Source organism: Phocoena phocoena, chromosome 20, assembly GCF_963924675.1.
Source record: "Phocoena phocoena chromosome 20, mPhoPho1.1, whole genome shotgun sequence".
Classification (NCBI taxonomy): domain Eukaryota; kingdom Metazoa; phylum Chordata; class Mammalia; order Artiodactyla; family Phocoenidae; genus Phocoena; species Phocoena phocoena.
The window spans coordinates 39,883,665-39,903,860 of record NC_089238.1 but is presented as its reverse complement, the minus strand read 5'-3'; the positions used below and the strand labels follow the sequence as shown (position 1 = coordinate 39,903,860).

General features: G+C 43.9%; 1 protein-coding gene across 1 annotated transcript; it reads right to left on the bottom strand.

Annotated features, from left to right (window-relative positions):
- Window positions 1-4,510: 4,510 nt before the first annotated feature.
- CKLF (chemokine like factor) lies at window positions 4,511-17,020 on the bottom strand. The gene is made up of 3 exons (XM_065898373.1): window positions 16,943-17,020; window positions 6,936-7,031; window positions 4,511-4,627 (listed from the first exon to the last, which is right to left on the bottom strand). Exons 1-3 carry the CDS (start codon window positions 17,018-17,020, stop codon window positions 4,511-4,513), a joined length of 291 nt encoding a protein of 96 aa, XP_065754445.1.
- Window positions 17,021-20,196: the final 3,176 nt, after the last annotated feature.

Genomic DNA, 20,196 nt, shown 5'->3' with positions numbered 1-20,196 from the left:
CATGGTTGTAGCTCTCCGGAACTGAGAGGGTCTTCCACGTGTCCAATTAAAGCTGCTCAGAGATTGCTTCCTGTGCTTTCTGCTGCTCAGCACTCTGTGGGACAGAGAGAGCTCTGCAGCCTTTCCAGAAAATCCCTCAGGCGCTTGGAGAAAGTATTTTGAGTTTTAGTTCAATAGCAACCAATCCTACCTTACAGTTTAAAAAAGGTTCCATGAAAATGTATGATGTGGAAGAGGCATGGGCTCGGAGTTAGGATGGTTCACGGTGCAAAAGATAAAAGGGTAAAAGCCACCCAACTGCCTCAGGGGGTCCGACCCACACTTTGTAGCGAATATATTTACTTTGTGGCAAGCCTTTTGTGATCTTTGCTTTAAACACATTTAAATGTTACAGGACCCCTATAGACAGCTCTTATCATCACACTTTTCCTTCTCTGAATTTCCCGGATGGGGAAACTGAGGCTAAAGTTCTCACAGCTAGTAAGGTGGCAGGGCCAGGAACTGGGCCCATGTCTGTATCTGGACAAAACTATGCTTCCTCTCCAGTCTGTGAGGATACAGAGCCTCAGAGTCTGGAATGAAAAGGATTTTTCTGAGACCTGAGGAATTAGCTTTGGGAATTTTTCAGTTGGTAAAGAGTATGAAATTCTGGAAAAAGCTATTGAAGAAGGCCATGCAGTGTCTTTTCCTGAATACTCCACCATACGGCACCCCTTTGGAAAAGCTGGACCCTTGACACATTAAAAGTTTGACTCTTGCACTCTTTCAGGGCACACGTGACAGTTTTCTGCCACTTAGCCATGTTGTAGAAACATGCTTTTTCGGAGGGACGTTTGTAATCTGTTAGAGAGGGTGCTGTTTGACAAGTAGAAGAAGCACGTGCCGTTTTACAAGCAATACACTACTGAATACACTGAGTAAAATTTTCTTTAGGACCAGCTGCAAAGTACCGCGTGTTTAGGGCCGTAATGAGATGGAAGCAGGTGTGTGTGTTGGTTGTCCTATAGTTGGAGGGGTTCAAGGAATCCTTCTGAGCTTTAGGCTAGTTTCCTCTCTGGGATTAGGGTGACACTCTGTCATAGCTCAGCTATGTCCTTGTCCAGAGAGATCTCTCTGTTGTGCTCCCTTGAAGAGAGCCTTTACTGTGGGGCTGAGGGCAAAGCTTATATGAAAATTATGAAAATGAACACTTACAAGTAAGGACCAATGTAAATAAGTCATCGAGTGGTGAAGCGTTAGCATATATATTAGAATGAAAAAAAGAACGATGCAGGTTTCCAGGACTGTGATTGCTATATAGGACTCCTGGGCTTCAGCAATGATGAAACAAACTAGTGCCCCTATGAGAAGGCCCTGCAGTAAAAGAAACAGGATTTGTTTTAATGCAAATGAGCTATTAAAAAACAAAATAAAATAATAAATGATCAGACTGTAAATCTGATTATATTGCAATTGCCTGTATTGTTTTGCACATATATATTATTTTAAAAATTCCTTACATGTTTAAGAAATGAAATAACACAGACAAAAATTGCACACAGTACAGAAGCTTCCTTCTCCTCCCTCATCCCAACCCTAGTCTATCTCCTTAAAAGTAATCACTGTTAACAGTGTATATTTCATACCAGAAAGAATTGTGTATATACAGGTCAAGTAAAGTAAATATATATTGATTTTGATAGAAAGAGTGAGGTAGAGTCCCAGCTTTCTTTCTTTCTGAACAGCTGTTGATTATCCCAACATCATCTGTTGGGAAACACCACTGATCTGAAATCCAACCTTTATCATATACTAAATTTTCGTGTGTATTCGGGATGCTTTTGAAACTCTTTTCTTCTATTGAGTTGCTGATTTCTTTTCTAGTGCTTCTGAAATTATAAGCAACTCATTTTATGTTGTATTATTGTCTGACTTAGTCCCCCTTTCGGACTCATTCTCAGGTTGTTTATGTTTCTCATTTTTGTCTTGGTCAAGTTCCCGAAGCTAAGCCTGTTGGTATTTTAATTGGGATTTCCTTTAACTTATAATATGGAAAGATTACAAAATTTAGTCTTAACTCTTTAAGAACAAAGTATATCTTTCCAGTTATTTTAGTGGTTTTTAAAATATCTCTCAGTAGAGTTCTAAAGTTTTCTTCATATAGGTCTTTCAAATTTATTTCATTTAATCTTAGGTATTTTGTCATCTTGATTGCTATTGCAAAGAGAAATATTTTCTTCTATTTTCAGTTCTTGTTTGCTCATTTCTACTAATGAGTTAGTAGAATTTATCTTGTTCTAAATTGTTTCCCAGTTGATTTTATTTTTTAGATCTTTGATCATATCAGCTGTAAGAAATGATACATTTTGCCTCTTCTTTTCAAATATTCATACTTATTCCTTTTTCCTGTCTGATTGTGGTGACTAGTGGGCATCCTCTTTGTTCCTCATTTTAATGGGAATACTTCTGAGGTTTAATTATATATGATGCTGACTTTTGGGTTTATTTTTATAATGTCAGTGAAATATCTGTGTATTCCTATTTAACTGGTCTCTCTCTTCTTCCCTTGTTCACTTTTTTTTCACTCAGAGATGAATGTTGAATTTTGTCAAATGTGTTCTGTACCCTATTTGATAGTGTCCTAATTTTTTCTTTTACTTATGGTGGATTAGTTTAATAGAGTCCTAATATTGAATCATCCTTATGTTTCTTCTTCATGGTGTGTTTTGAAGAAGCACTGATGAGCATTTTCTGTTAATATATTAATACTGCTGCTTTGATACAAGTGAGATTTCTATTTAGTTTTCTTTTTCTGAACTTGGTCAGGTTTTGATATCAGTGTTACACTGACTTTGTAAAAATAGCTCAGAAATGTTTCTTCTTTCTCTATTCTTTGAAAAAGTTTGAATAGTATCAGAATTGCATCCCATGAAGGTTTGAAAAGAGTTAACCTGTGAAAAAGTCTGGGCCTGACACATTTCTGAAAGATACTCATTCCCCACCCCCCCACCCCCCCACCCCCCGGTGCTTATATCGGTCTATTTAGGTTTTTCTCTGTTCTGGGATCAGTTTTGGTAATTTATAGTTTCCCAGAAAATCAACTCTTTGATCCAATTATTCACATTTATTTGTTTTGCAAAGTGCTCTTGTGAATCCTTTCAGTTTCTTCGGGGTTTGCATTATTTTCCCTTTCTGGTTTCTAACTATAAATATACGTCCTCATTTACCCCATTTTTTCCTGTTATATTGGCCAGTGGTTTATCAACTTTATTGGTCAAGTCTATTATTCTTGTTTGCTAATGTACACATTTCTGTTATTATCTCCATTGCTTCCCTAGTTCCCTTTGTGAGGGGAAACCTGAGGAATATAAAAGTGAGGGGTGGAGGGAAGCGTGCCAAATTTAGTAGCAAGGGTAGAGTGTGTGGGAGGAGCAAAGGGAGAGGAGGAAAAAAGGGGAGGCGAAACGAGGTGGACCGGCAAAGGGAATTAGGGAAGTTTCCCCCAGGCGGCGCCCCTGGGAATCACTCACTCCCTGAGGCCGAAGCCGGCCTGCATCCGCCCTTGCATCCGCCCAGCGGGCCATCAGCTCTCTCTGCTCACCAGCCTAATAATCTTCAAGATTCCAGTGGGCGAGAAGAGAAAACGCTTGAGGCTGTCCCTGAATTTGGGCGGGACTTTGGCGCGGCCCTCAGCACGCTTTCGTATGGCCTTCTTCTCCCGCTGGCTGGGGATCGCGGGTTGTGCAGTGGGCTTGAGTGTGGGTGCAGTGCGCCCTCGGGATGCTGAGGGCGCCGCGCTTGTGTCCCGCACCGAGCTTGTGGATGGCGCCGAGCGCTCGGGATGCGCCGCACGGGCGACGTTTACTGAGCGGGAGGGAGGCCCCCCGGATTTCGAGTCCCCCGAACGTGCGTTGTCGTCTTCAGGATTCATGGTGGACCCCCGGGCCTGGTGGTGCCTGACGGGCCCCTCGGCTCTGAGCCTGCACGGCGGCGGCCGGCTCTCCCCGGGGAACCAGCGTCGCGCCCCAACGGCTGCCGGCCGCCTCTCCCTCGCGCGCACTCAGCTCTGGCTGCCGGCAGACAAACCAAGCCCTTCAGCCGCCCTCGTAGCCACTGGGATGCGACACCGCTGCCCAGCCTGGGAACTCAAGGTCCCCTCAACGCCACCACCTCCGTGCTGCCAGCCAGCTGGGATGCGACGCCGCTGCCTAGCCTGGGCACTCAAGGTCCCCTCAATGCCACCACCTCCGTGCTGCCAGCCAGCCGGGGAGCAGGCTCTGAAGACCATTTCGGGCGCTCCCGGCGCTTTCTCTTCTGCCTCCCGGGCCCAGGAACAGGAAAACCAGATCCCATAAGATTGAGGCGCTCGAGCGCTCCCTTGAAAGTTACAGCGCTGGGCCCACAGCTCCTAAATCTCTTCTTCCAGCTCCCATATAGAGATTAAAATGAGAACTGCAGAAAATATGTGTTAGAATAAAGAGATATGTTTAATAATTAGCATCAACTAAAAAGGAATATAAATTTACAAAACTTATAGTTTGTCATGAACAGCACTTTTCTGATAAGGACCACTTGGATTAAACAGCAGCTTCCGGTAAATAAGGGCCCCGTCGGCAATAGAGAGCACTGAGGCCACGAGTCCAAACACCTGAAACAAAGACACAGTGTCACTGCTGTGGCCATGGTCACACAGGTTTTAAGTGGTCTGCCCACCGGCTTCCTCTCCTGCGAGGGCACCAGGATTGCTCCCTACGCTGTCACCTAATACTAAAATGGGAAGAGACTTCAGAGATCATTTAATTCTCATTCCCAAGTTTTCCCAGTACCTTCCTAGAGAAAGGGAAAGGTAATTTAAGTGAGCAGAAACAATACTGAGGTGGTGTGGACTCTGAAACTCTGAAATACTTGTCTGGATCTCTTGACATGCTCCTGGATATACTGTTTAAAGCCCTGCCGATGATACTTAGTTACTAATCAACATTTCTATACCCAGTGATCAACTGTTTGACTTTCCTATTGCAAACTGTACTGGAGAAAAGGTCAGGTTAACACCAGCTCAAGCTTTAACCATGGTGATAGTAGCTGTGATAAGAGATTTGGAGAAATGGAGTGATAAGATGACCCAAAGTGAACTCTCAAAGGCCGGGCTACATCCACCTAAGGGGTGGGATTCTAAATAGGCCTCAGGAAGACAAAACTGAAGTAAAGGGAATAAACTAGAACATGGTCTTTAGGTACTCTGATGGCTATTTGAGAACTGGTGCCGGGGCTGGAGAAAGGGGATGTCAGTGTTATTTCACCAGCTCCATCCAACTGCCAAGAAATCTGGCTTTCTGGCTTCAGACACTGTTCCTTTTCCATCCTGAATCTCAATCGCAGCTTCCTAGGTTCTGACCACGCTACGTACCTCCTACCGGTGCATTCATGACTCTGGTACACAGCATGTTGCTGGTTCCTCCACCTGGAACCATCCCCGTTTCCTCCCCTTTAGTTCTGGCAAACCACAATTCCACTGCTGGAGAGAGGTAGCTGCTTCCTCTTCTCTGTGCCCCACAGTACTCTGTTAACAGCTCAGACACAGCTGCTTGCACTTTTGTCTCCTGTATTAGGCTCTAAGCAACTTGAGGATAGGGCTCACATTCTAGTCCAGAGCTGTCTAAACGAAATATAATGTGAGTCACCAATGTAAGCCACATAATTAACTTAAAATTTTCTAATTGCCACATTAAAAAGTAAAGAAAAAAACAAGTGAAATTAATTTTAATAATATATTTTATTTAGCCTGATACATCCAAAAGAATGTAATTTTAACATGTCATCAATATAATAAAATTATAAATTCTACACTCTTTTGGGGGTAGCAAGTCTTTGAAATCCAGTGTGTATTTTACACTTACAGCTCATCTCAGTTCAGACCAGCCACATTTCCAGTGCCCAATAGCCACCTGTGGCTTGTGGCTCTATACTTTGTCAGCACCTACCGAAGTGCACTTAAGGAATGAATCAATGAGTGAATGAGTATATAAGTGAGTGAAAGTAAACCCTATGCCTCATCCCTCTTTCTCCATAATTGTCATTAAAGACAACTAGGAGAGATTGCTATTACAGCACTATGTCATTTCTAGAGTAATTCCCATCCCTCATGAAGTTGCTTTGGGCCTAATGAAGGAGTTGAAAAGCCATGGATTCTGACATATGTGGCCAGTTCTCCTAAGTGGCCCATACTATGAAAAGACAAGGAAGTAGGAGGGAGATTTATTTAAGAAGAACTTAATAATTCACTTCTCTAGATCAGAACCTAGAAAAGCCAAATGATTTTGAACCCCCTGTAAGAAATCTAAAAAGAATATCAGATGGAACTGTAACTAAATTACTTGACTCTTCGTTTGTTTGGGCTTGCCTTCCAAATTAAACTGATACGCTTCTCTTCAAGCAGTGTTCAAAATAATCCTTTAGTTACAGGGCTTCCTACCACCATCCCCTTACGATGACACATCTTCTATTAAATTCCATCTGAAGCAGGATCTGGACAAGAAATAACTGAGCTCAGAACAGTCTGTCTCACATTAGCAAGTGGGATGTATCCTTTTCTTGAAAAGGGAGAGCTCTGAAATTCATCCATGGTTTGTTTTATTCTTGACATCAGGTTTCTGAGAGTTTAGTACTGTAACTGATTCTAGTAGCTTTTCTCAGTCTGGTCTAGCCCTACCTATCTATGAGAAATATGGAGGAATCTCTTTATTTGGTTAACTTCAATTTTAGCGTGAAATCATCTTCCTTGACATTAAGCAGGGCATGTGTTCACACACAAAAGTATTAAGCCATTAGGTACTGTGTACTGGCATAGAAGCCTCAAGGATGAATACAGTCTAGCTTTCTGTTCTTGTATTTATTCTTCAAGTACATTTGAATTCTAATCGAACCTGAAGGAAGAAACCAGAAAGACCTCCACTTACCCCTCCAAGGACTATATATGTTGTGGTTTCTGGGATCAGTGCCAACACAGATATAACTATCATGAATACTGCTGTAACCACTGAGTTGATAATATCCTGAAAACACAGAATAGAAAGGTCAGCTTTACACGAAGATCACCAACAAAATGAATCAGCTCTGTAAAGATTTCGAAAGTTCCATTTTATTAAACAAATTTATTTAGTTTAAATAGTTTTATTTAGTTTTAGGAAGTCAAACTGCTGCAGTAAAATATCACATATATTGTATTTGGCCTATAATGATGCCTAATGGGTCTCTTATCTTATGACACACCAATCATTTAACTCCTTAACAGGCTTATGTCTTTTTTATTTAAATGTAGTTGGAGGGAGAACTCATCTGGTTAGGAGTGGATGACGTATTATGCGGAACGTTTAAAGTAGAATGGTACACTGGGAAGTCAGGATGCTGAATTTTAATAATATAAGAGAAAGTGTGGAGTGTTCTACACCATAAAATAAACAACTTTATAATGTTACTCCAAATGCAATTAATAAATCTTAGAGCTGGAGAAAGTGGTAATTTTCGGGAAAATGCTCCTACATATCTGTATGCAACAGCTGGCCAATTATGCCATTAGTTTTTGCTGATGTAGCTCATTCATTTAATAATTTCCTGAAATGAAGCATTTTCATTCTGAACTGTGGCTTTAAGAGATGCAGCTTACATTTTGAATGGATGTAAACTGTGGGAAAGTTAAATTGTCTTTATTCTGGAAAGGTTTATGTATATTTGCAGATAACGGTAGCAAGAAGGAATTGTTAACACAGAAATATCAAACTTCAAAACTCTGGTAACTTAGAAAAGCGGTTACTACAAAGAAAATAGGAAGAGGTTCAACAGGGACAGGGTAAGGTTAGATACATTTAGGCAGAAAAAAAGTCCTCATTTGCAGGAGATAGTGAGTTCTAGGTTAATGCTGCTCTGTGCTGGGTATTTTGCTCTGCTTCAAGGCAATAGACCACTCCTCCGCTTCAGACAGGCAGCCCTGCCTCCTGTTAGTAATTTGGCTAAGTGTATATGAATGGCTTCAGATAAAAATGGTGTTCTAGGGAGTGCAGAGAATCACAGCGGGGGACAAAAAGGATGCACCTGCCCCAGAACATCAGTGATCCTTAATGGTGGTTTAAAGCATTGCTTTTTTTTTTAAAACCAAACATCAGTATGCCATGGAGTAGAATATAAATTTAATTATAAAAATGGAGATTTCACAGACATTTTGAGCCTGTACTTCCATATCACCACAAAGCCCTGGGTTGGCTCACTTTGTGTGTTTTCTGTCACTGGAGCCCTTGAGGGGAACAGTCAGAGGAAGCCTGCTCTACAAACTCTGTTAGTTACTGCAACTTTGGGACAATGACACATATCACACATCTGTGTGCAGACGACCAAGCTCTTTCCTAATCAGTGAAGACAGTGGCCATCAGATAGAAGTATTTGCAGGTTACCTTTTCCCCACCTACAGATTAATTGGAATCCTCAGCCATCTTTGTGTCCTTCACTTTTGTTATAGTGAAAGAGCCACAGACAACTTCTCCAGCTGTGCTCTGGCCCCATTCCCGTCAACCACTCTGCTGGGACCTCACTGTTTATTACCCTCCTTTGTCCCTGGCCAGGTTTCCTCAACTCAGTGGTGGCCCCTCTAGTTACAGCTGTGTACTTCCCTGCTCAGTCTAACAATCCCACTGCTTTGCTGTCACCTGTCCATTCAAGGCAAACCACTCTGGGAAAGGCCACTGGGGGCCTCTATTAATACAGTCAGTAAATATAGATTTTTTTTTTTTTTCTGGGCTTTCTTCCTTTACCTGTGACATTATTCACCATTTCTTTCTTCTTGAAATGCTCTCTTCTCTTGGCTTTTGGGACATGGGTCTCCCTTGGGCCCTCTCCTGTCCTTCTCAGGCTACTCCTCCTTTTCACTCCAGATGTTGGTATTTCCCAGTCTTGCCTTATCTTCCTGTACTCTCCCTCCGAGCCATTCTCCTAGAGCTCATTTACCATCGCGAGGTGATGACTCCCAAAGCTGCAGCTCTGACTTCTCTCCCCTAAGCTTCAGACCTGAACGTTTCCATCTGAATACCCCATAAGCAACCAAAACCTTCTATTTCTCAAACTGAACTCATTACATACCACTCTCCTTGGCCCTTCCTTAAAGCTGTCCTTCCTCCTATACTTCCTGTCTCATTACCCTCTTAAGACAGTTCTTTAAATGGCAGCTATCCTTGATTTTCCTGTTACCCAGTCCTATCAGTTTTCATCAACACTTTTTCTCACCAGCTACCGTTTTAACCTTAATTTAGGCCTTTCTCATTTCCATGTCTGGATTAGGATAAGAGACTTTTAAGCGGTCTCTGAGACCTACCTCTAGTTTTGCTCCTCTTCAAGCCATTATCAACACTGCCACCAGCGATCTCCTCAGATATGAGCTAATCATGTCACTCTCATACTTAAAAACCTCCCAAAGCTTCCAGCAGCCTTTGGATTAAAACTCAGGGCATTCAAAGCCTTGCATGCTCTGACCTCCTACTGCCTTTCAAACCTCCACTCTTGCCCCTCTTTTCTTCACAGCCACTCAGAACTCCTGCAGGTCCTCGAGGGTCCAGCTCTTTCTCCCCCTAGACCCTCACACACACTGCTCCCTGTACTGGGAAAGCTCTCTCAGCCCCATATCAGTTGGCTAACTACTTTTCATCCTCCAGCCCTCAACGCAGGCGTAGTTTTCCTCAGGCAAGCCTGTTACGACTTGGTCCCCTTCCCTTCCACACCATCCGGGTATACACCTCTCACAGCACCTGTTATACCGGATTGCTCACCTATCTTACCTTCTGGCTACATTGAAAGTTTCTCAGGTGCAAGATTTGTGTCTTGTTTTATCCAAGAAGCTAGTATAGAATCTGGGATTAGCAGATGTTGAATAAATGATTTCATGAGATCAAGAGCAGACAGGAATCTGGGTTTCATGATGGAGTAATAACTTAGTTGACCAATATCGCACCATTTCTAAGAGTACAGCATCAGCCAAGTGTGAGCCTCAGAGATTTGGAGACATGCTATACATAGGCCACGCTCCTTCTCAGTGTGTTGTTAACTTTAGGACTCCAAGTTTATTACTGGGATGTGTAAGAAGCTCCAGAGAATTACTACAGTTTGAGGAAAAATAAATGCTAAAATGTGTTAGTTTCATTAACTTTGGAAAAGCAGAGTGTGAAGAGCAACTATGTGACTTTTTGGGTACAAGATTAACATGATGTGGACCATGTTCATCATCTCCTTGAAGAAATCCTTAGGACAATTTAGCTTAGTCCTTTCTGCCACTAAATGGTATTACATACCCTGAGGGCCAACTGAGGAAGGCTTTGTAATCTCTTGTCCCAGACCTTATACTTCAGTCAGGTCCAGCTCCAAAGTGTAGATCAAGGAGGATTTTGGAGAGGCACCATGAAGATCCTATCTATTTCCCAGCTTTCCACTCTGGGGACTTTCTCAGCTTGTCTGAAATGCTCCTCATTGGTCTTCAAAAGTGGTTCCAGGAGGCACCACTTTAAGGGATGCTTATGGTTTGAGAATAGCTCTAAAGTCCTCTCTTCTTAATACGGGTTATCAGCTTGGATATCAGCACTCTGGAATCCAAGAGGATGAGACAAGTGCTTTTACCAGTCCAGCCAAAGGGTGGAAGGGCAGCAGGGGTCTCAGAAAGGAGACCTATGGACATAGGATTCTGGGGATAAGACTTGAAAGAGGAGCAGTGAAGTCACTCAGTCCTTCCTAGAACCAGCTTATGGGCCAGGCTGAAGGGCCAAGTATCCCTTAGTTAGTATCTTCAACTTGCCTATTTTGAAAGTTTCCAGACCATCTGGGCATTCCACTGGGCAGTTATTCCTAATGCTGTGAGTATGGCAGGTAAAGTCCATATGCTACTAAATAAGGTTCTACAAGATGAGTTAAAAATTATGTGGCATTAATGATTACAGACATTTTGAAGTAAGAAAATGTTGTGTTTTATTTAGCCTCTAAATTATTTTGATTTTCCATTTAGTGATCAGGGATGTGTAAGATGTAGGTACTTGTGTATCTGTCTCCATTTCTATTCCCCAATTTTGAGGTCATATCAACATGCATTTAAAAAGGAGGTAAAGATTAAGAATGCCGTATAATTTCATTAACCATGATCTTGAATTTAAATTTCTTTTGAAGATCTACACCTACGTGAATTCTCCTTAGAAAGAGAGGTCTGAAAGGTCAGCCACATCTACTGATAGATAGAGCTCAGAGGAGAATTTATGCTCCGTGGCTGCCCTGGTTCCCTGAGAATCTCCCCAGAGCACATTAGCAGTGGGTAGAGTTCCTCCTTCCTAAGCCTGTCAGAGATTCCTTAAAGGCTTAAGAAAACTAAAGAACAGAGTTTATTAAAATGTCTTTCTATGGCAGGAAAAAGTAGTTAACTTTAACAGTGAAACTGAACACTTACAAGCAAAGGCCAAAATATACAGTCAATTAATTGATCAAGTCTGAGTATATATAAAACTATGAAAAAGAAAGCAACAGTGACTTCAAATCCAGTGACAACAATGTATGGCTCTGGGGCTTGTGCGATGATAAAAAGGGTCATAGATGTCACAGTTAGCGCCTATAGGAAAAAAAAACATGATTTATTCAGTGATTATTGAATACAAGTTTAAGCTGTAAAAATGATCATTTCTAAAATAACGAAATAAATGGGTTTCTTCCATATATACGCACACATCTAAAAGAGGAAGACTAAAATGTATGGATGTTGACGTCTCTTTGTGTTTTAGAGAACTAGGTATCCCTCTCTGTTTTAAGTCTATTACTCCGCTTGTATACCTAATACCATCACTTCCCACATCTGTTCCCTTGATCTTTTTCCACTAAATATCTCCTTTTCCCTCTCGTACCTTCAATCTCTCCTCCTCCACTAGTTCCTTTCCTCATCATCCTCTAAACATATCTAAGGTTATCTTCTCTTAAAACACACATACCTTCCTTTCACCCTACTCCCCACAGAAATTCCCATTTTCTACTTCTCCCTGTAATGCTTCTCAAAAAAGTCTGTATACTGGCTGATATAATTCCTTATCATCCACTCATCACTCCTTAACTCTTAACAATTTGGAATCTGCTGTCAAATTTAAACTTAGAATGTTGCCATGAAAAATACTGGGGAGGAAAGTTGAAAACAAATTGTCAGAGAAAAACAATTCTCTAAAGAATCCTGTGAGGAAGAAAAGAAAAAAAAAAAACCCAACAATTCTGATGCTTCACTTTTTAACACACTTCCTCTTATCAATCAGAATTAACAAAAACTTAAGTGGAAAAAAAACCCTTGAAGATTATTAATCTAATCCAATTTCCTCATTTCCAAAGGAAGATATAGAAAACAGAAATGAAAAGTGACTTAAAGGAAAAAATAAGCTGGGGGTCTGTCAATGTCATGATGTTCTTAGGAGATACAGCTCTATCCAAAGTCTCTGTGTTCTTGGAAAATGGTTTTGTCAAGAGTCTTCCCTGGCTAGACTTTTATGATCAGTCTGTCAGCATCCACATTCTCTTTTTAACCTTAGATCTATATAGGCTACTTATTCATAATTCTTTCAATTACTTTATTAGTATAAAAGTAGCTTACCTTTAAACTTCTAAATTGGTCAGTTTGCTTACACAGTAAATGTAACTAGTTACTAAATAACTCATTCTTTATAATTAATATAATTACGATCAGCAACATGTCATCTCAAATCACTTCATTTACTTTACTGAACCAGGGTCTTGAGTTCATGGGTTATGAAATCAAGGGTCACTTTTTCAGTCCCCATCTTCTGTAACCTTGGAATTTGGCACTGGTGATCAATCCATTTTCTTAACAGTTCCCATGATTTCAGTCACACTGGGTTCTCCCCTAATCCATACTAACAGCTCATATCTTTCCTAACTCCTGGCCTTTGTTTTCAGTTAGCTTTTAAATATTCCACTAATACCTCAAACATTTCTTCACCACTCTATGTAGACTGCTTTTGCCAAGATCATCAATGATTGCAAAATTACTAAATTTAACAAACATTTTTCAATCCTTATCCTACTAGACCCCCATGACTTATTTGCCATTGGCTTTTTCCTACTTTTCTACTCCTTGGCTCCCATGTCACCTTTTCTAGTTCTTATACCTCTGAAACTATTCTCTCGGTGGGTTTCCTTTTGCCCATCTCTTTAAAATGATGGCATTCCTTTAGATTCTGTCCACAGCCCACTCAACAGATCTGGGTCTCTGTCCCAGGTCTATCCTCAACATCTCACACATAAATAGCCATTTAGAATCTTTAATTCACCGTGTGCAAAACTGTCACCTTGCTCCTTCCTCCTGTATTCACTATCTTAATTGGTGATATGACCATCTATCTTTTCACCTGCCCCTGGAAACCTAAGATCACTGCTCCAACTTACTCCTTACAACTGACCAATCATCGGGTCCTGCTGACTTAATGCTTAAGCATTTTGGGAATCCACTTTGTCCCTAAAACTACTGCCCTTCAGTATCTTTTCCTTGAATTACCATGACAAAGATATTACAGTAAAATTTCTAAAATAAAAATGTGTGCAATTCTTCACCTATTTAAAACCCTTCAATGGTTTTTAGAATAGAGCCTACCTTCACCATGGTATTCAAAGTCTTCCATGACTCAGCTCCTGTCTACTTCTCTAACAAAGAGTTGTTCACAATTTATCCACAGGATAATTCCAATGCTCAATTCTCAGTCCTCATCTTACTTGAACCATCATCAGTATTTGGCACAGTTGATCATTCCATCGAGAAAGTTTTCATTTGGCTTCTAGGACACCATACTTTTAGTTTCTCCTACCTCCCTAATTGTGCTTTCTCATTCTTCTTCGCTGATTCCTCCTCCTCTCTCGACTCTCTCTCTCTTTTTTTTTTAATTAATTAATTTATATTTTTGGCTGCGCACGGGCTTTCTCTAGTTATAGTGAGCGGGGGCTACGCTTCGTTTCGGTGTCCGGGCTTCTCATTGCGGTGGCTTCTCTTGTTGTGGAGCACGGGCTCTAGGCACGTGGGCTTCAGTAGTTGTGGCATGTGGGCTCAGTAGTTGTGGCTCACGTGCTCTAGAGCGCAGGCTCAGTAGTTGTGGCGCACGGGCTTAGTTGCTCCGTGGCATGTGGGATCTTCCCGGACCAGGGCTCGAACCCGTGTCCCCTGCATTGGCAGGTGGATTCTTAACCACTGCGCCACCAGGGAAGTCCCTCCCCAATCTCTTAATGTTGAAGTGTTCTGGGGCTCCATCCATGGTCCTCTTCTCCACTCTATATACACTCATCTCTTGATGATCTCATCAGTCTTGTGACTTTAAGTACTTCTATTTCTGCAGTGCCAATCTCTCTCCTAAAATCCAGTCTTGTATATTCCAAATGCCTGTTCAGTATTGCCACTTGAATGTCTAATAGACATCTCTAAAGTGAAATCCAAAATTGAACTTCTGATCCTCTGCCTACATTTACTTCACCCACAGGCTTTCAGTGGATGGCAACTCCATTCTTCCAGCTACTTAGGCCAAAAACTTTGGAGTGATGTTGGACTCCTCCCTCTCTCACACCATATCTGGTTCATCAGCAAATCTTGTTGAGGTTACTTTCAAAATATATCCGAAATGTGATCATTTCTTATAGCCTACTCCACTAACAGCCTGGTCTGAGCCGCTATCATCTCTTGCCCAGATTATTGCAATAGCCCCAACTTATCTCCTTTTTTTCTACCCTTGCCTCTGCAGGAATCCTCCTGTCCCCACCAGCCCCCACCTCCCGATCTATTGTCAACATATCAGCTGGTGTAGTTTTTAAAAATGTTAGTCAGATCATATACAACTTTACTCAAAACCTTCTTCATCTCCCACTGTGTCCCTATGTCAGTCCACTCCCGCTATACTGGTTTCCTTGCTTTTTCTTGAACCCTTCAGGTACATTCCTGCCATAGGGCCATTGTACTGGATTTTCCTTTGCCTAAAACACTCTTCCTTCAGATATTCATAGCTTAACTCCCTCATCTCACTCAACGCTTTGCTCAGAAGTCACCTCAACAAGGCCTAACTTGACCATTCTATTCCTGCAATCTTCCTCTCCAACCCTACCTTCCCTTACACTCTCTTACCTGGCTTTAGTTTTCTTTGTTCCACAGCACTTACCCCCTTCTAGAATATTACACCATTTATTTATTTATTTATTGTGTTTATTGTTTGTCTTCCCTGCCCTCCCACCCCAATATGTAAACTCCATGTGGACAGGGATCTTTGCTTTGTCCCCTGATATCTCCCAAGAGCCTGGAACAGTGCCTGGCACATGGCAGGCTTTCAATAAATATCTGTTGGCTGAAAAAAATAAGGCAAAACTCAACTTCTTATGGTTTGCTCATAAATCATGCTGGGTTTTTTTTTTTTTTTTTTGGCCTCCACGCCTTTGCTCAGGTGGCTGTCCCTTAAACCCTACCCAGTGTCCCCCTAGGACGTTTCCTGACACCTCCTTAGTTAGATGCCTCACTCTGTGCTCTGACTTCATCCTGTCACACATCACAGCTATCTGCTTGTGTGCCTCTCTCTGACTAAACTGAAGGACTCCATAGTCAGGGACTTTTGTCTTGGGTGTCTTTGTTGTCTCAAGTCCTAACTCAGGGCTGGGAATACATTAAATATTCAGAGTTTTGTTGAGGGAATTAATATATCAAAAATGAAACCTTTCTGGAGACTGTAAAACCAGAAGTAGAGGAATGATAAATGTGTTTCGTTCACACTATAGAATACTTTGAAGCATATACAAATGATAATAAAGATTTATAATTATATTTAAAAAAATGGAACCTTTCTCACAAAATCCCATTTCTCCTCCAGTGTTCCAAAGCTTTCAGTACCTGGCATAAAACCCCAGACCCTCAGGTCACTTCTTTCCTGATTATTTACTTCCAACCCAAGCTAATCTCTCTGTTTTCTGAACTCCAGAGTAGTTTTCTAAACTTCTTTCATGCATTCTGACTCGCATTACGTCATAGTTATTTCTCAGAATCACAGACTTTGGTGTGAGAAGGACCTTGCATGCAGTTTGTTCTGCCCACTCACCTGAAGCTGAAATCGCCATCACAACATGCGAAGTGCTCACCTGCGCCTGCTACCTTTTCTGTCTGGGAATGTACTGCCTTCCCAAGTGGCCACTTAATTTTGGCAACTTTCCCAATAAAAAAAATTCTTCTTCATAATAAGCAGGAATGTTTCCCTGTAACCTCTAACTTTCCACCTCCTCTCCTTATATGTCGCCTCTTTAAATTTTAAGAATTACTTTTTTCCTTCCCCTTTTCTCTTCTTGAATTCCTTCAACATATTCTCTTATGATAATTTCCACTTCTCTAACTAGCCAGGTCTCCTTCCTCCAAATGACGATTCATTCTCTCCCAACCTCTGCGAGAACTGGCTGCAATGCTCCTGGCATGTCTGACACCCCAGGAACCAGGAGTTCCACCGTCCTTGCTCTGGACTATATCAGCCTTGAGCTCACTCACATCAAAACTACTGAGTTCTAGCAAGTAAACACAGCATCCACTGAAACCCCTCGGTGCTTTTGTTTTTAATCTTGTTGGCATCTGAGTGGTACAACTGCAGCTGCCTCCCCTGGTAACCTGGGTACCTGGTTTGTGGGTCCAAGTGTGGGCCATTCATGTAGGTGTGCGGATTTTGCTTTATGAGTGAGTCCGTAAAGCCCCTGATGGGGGAGGACAGCGCCCTATTTCTCTCCTCCTACCCTCAGGGTGCAGAGCGAAATGCCTTGCCTCTAGGAAGGCCTTGTCAGAGGTTCAACAAGGTTGAAAGAGAGGATAGGGCATCGGCTTCATGCTTTGCAGCCCTACCTCCCTGCAGGGGAGCGCGCTGGGACACCGTCCCTCACCCCGAGGCCCCGCCCTCACCAGCCGCAGCATCTTCACGTGGCCATTCACGCTGAAGCAGAAGAGGCGGTGCCTCGGTTTCAGCTTCACCGTCAGCATCTCGCCTAAAGACCCAGCAGCAGCACTTCTCCGTCAGTTCCCCTCCTCAGCGGACCGCTCTGCCAGGCCTCGCGCCACAGCTGCAACGGCCACTGTGGCCTCGAGCCGCTCTTTAAGGCGTCCCGCCTTCGCGGCGCGCATGCGCAGGTCACCTCCGCCCGCACTTGGGTACATGCGGCAGCCACCCTGACCCTGTCCGCCGCCACCTACTGGTGGCCCCCGCTATGCGGAAAGCCTGGGTTCGCGCGCAGCGTTTCCTCAGACCTAGAGGGGAGCCAAGCAGGCCAGCTTCTCCCCACCCCCTAGTTGTCCAGTGGGAACGTTGGTTGTGCCTTTGTTAAAAGATAAATTGAGGCATATTAAAAATTTTAAGATTTTATTTGAACAAAAATGGATTCAAATCGGGTGGCATCTGAAGTTGAATCCGGCCTCTGTACCCTGCCACCGAATTAATCTCGGAGACAGAGTTTTGGGTGAAGTAGAAAAGTTTTATTGCTTTGCCAGGCAAAGGGGGCCACAGCTCGCTAATGCCCTCAAAACTGTGTGTCCCAACTTGGAGAGGTTAGTCAGAAGGTTTACAGTAATTGTTCAAAGAGGGCGTGATCAGCTCCTGGACATTCTTCTGATTGGTTGGTGGTAAGTGGGAGTCAGCATCATCAACCTTCTGGTTCCAAGGTGTCTGGGGTCTGCGTGCTTGTGGGCAGCATACCGTCCTTAACCGTTGACTTCTCCCATCTGATGGGGGTTTCAGTATCTGCAAAACAGCTCAAAGATACTGTCGTGTATATCGCTTGATGGGGAGCCAGGACCTTGCCCCAAGTCTGCACTATTGTTTCTCTCTCCCTCTCTTTTTTTTTTTATTGTCTCTCTCTCTCTCTTTTTCTTTTATTGTTTCTCTTGACTGTTTGTTTCTCCTTTGTCTTGCATCCCCTCCCTTCCCTAATTAGCAGCTGCTTGAATATGCCAGATGGAATTTAGGGAAGGTCATAGAGGCTGAATGAAGCCTATTTCCTGTAATCAAAGAGATGGGGCACATAGAAAGACTTTTGTGCCCAGGAGCCCCACAGGATCCTGCTAAGTATCACACCCAATCTAACATAGAAAGGAACTCTGAAGAGCTGTACAAAATGAAAGATTTTTATAGGCAGAAGGGAGCGAGAACAAAGAAGTTGGTTATTGCAAGGTTACTTTTTTTAGGGCATGGCAGGGGTCTATCAGGCAGGTCACCTAACTAGTGCTGATCAGACGAAGCCTGATTGACTGGAGAGCCAAAACTATAATTAAGCCTTGGTTTGGTGAGTGGGGCTTAGCATAAGCGACTCCATTTGGGGCCTGTTCTCGTTTTTTTTTAAAATAACTTCCTGAGGGATCTAATATATTTACAGTCCAGACCCTGGAAATGTCAAAGTTCAGAGGAAAGAGTGCTGGCTGTGAAGCAAGATAGATGAGCTTGAATTCCAGCTCCACCCCTTAATGAATGCTTCTGATCACTTTTTACGAGTTACCTAAGTTTCCAAGGATCAGCTAAGCCCGGAGAATGGGATTGACAATATCCACCTATACGGTTGTTGGGAAGAATAAATGACACCTTGCGTGCCAGGTGCCTGGATACAACAGATGCTCAATTAACTAATCTCCAATAGTTAATTAACCAATCAGTCGCTGGTGTTATTGGCCACCCATGCCCCGAGTCTTGCCAAATCATGGGTTCATTCTAACAGCGTCTCGTTGGCGGGAAGATTTCCAGGCTGCTAAGGGCGAACCTCTCACCTTCTCGGAGAGAGGGTGAAATGAGACGGGGTCTCTTTAAGAGCCGGCAGGGCGGGGCGGGCGCGGGGCTGGAGGCGGTGCGCGGAGGCGGGCCCAGTCGCTGGGCCGCCCTTTCGCCGACGTGCGCCGGAAGGAAGGTCAGGCCCGGTGGATTCGCCCGCGGGGCAATGCTGCTGCGGACGCTGCGGAGCTGGGCGTCCTGGCCGCTGCGCCGCGACAGGCCCGGGAGCCCCGCCTCCAGCCCGGGGTTGACAAGGGCGCAGCGTTGGGCCTGGCCTCGGGGTAACGCGTCTCTCAGTTCCCTTTGCTGGCGTCCCGGAGGCGGCCCTCAGCCCCACTCCGCGCCCTCAGCTCGCGGAACCTGCCTGAACCCGAAACCCCTTCTCCGAGGCGCCGGGATTTCCTCGGTCGGCCTGGGGGGAGGGGCGGGGCGGTCGCTGGCTGGTGTCCCAGACGCCAGCCGGCATGGAGCGGGTGGGGCCTTGGGGCTCCGGGCCGAACTCTTGTTCGGAGCTGGGGAGCCCTCTAAAGAGCGGAAAGAACCCCCCTCCCCCAAGGTTCCTGGGCCCATTCTTTGGGCCTTGGGGGAGATGCCGGCGAGCGGTGGATGGGTTAGGCTCGGTGCGCTGTTTCTCCCGCTGGGAGTGGAGACCCTCCCCTTCAGAAGTGAGAGCCCCTGTTGTGGCCAAGTTCTGGCGTTCTTTGGCCTCGGGGTGTTCAGTGGCACCTGAGAACCCCTGTGGGGTGGGTGGGCCGCGATGTCAGCCCCGGGCCTGCAGGAGAAGCCTGAGTCCTGTGCTGAAACCCACCCCTGGGTTTCAGTGGCCCACCCACCAACCACTCTTTCCCCGGAGCTACGAGTGGAGGTAACTCTACGTTTTAACTAGCTGGACACCCATCAGTGAGGATCATAAATATAAAATGTGTGGAAAATGGAAAGCAGAATATACTAAGTGACCAAAACTGAGCACAGTTGGGGCCCTGACGTGCCAACAGGACCCCGGCGGCAGTTTCAGTGTCACACAGGTAGATAGCAGTGGTAGGCCTGCCTCCGTCCACCTAGGGAGGGTCCCAGGTGTCACTGGAAAACATTTTTAGGCCAGGGAGCAAGCATAAAAATTACTGTTTTTGTCGTGGTTTAGAAAATTAGGACAAAGAAGAGTAAGCTATTTAAAAAATTTTTTTAAATTTATTTATTTATTTATTTTTGGCTGTGTTGGGTCTTCGTTTCTGTGCAAGGGCTTTCCCTGGTTGTGGCAAGTGGGGGCCACTCTTCATCACGGTGCGCGGGCCTCTCACTGTCGCAGCCTCTCGTTGCGGAGCACAAGCTCCAGACGCGCGGGCTCAGTAGTTGTGGCTCACGGGCTTAGTTGCTCCGCGGCATGTGGGATCCTCCCAGACCAGGG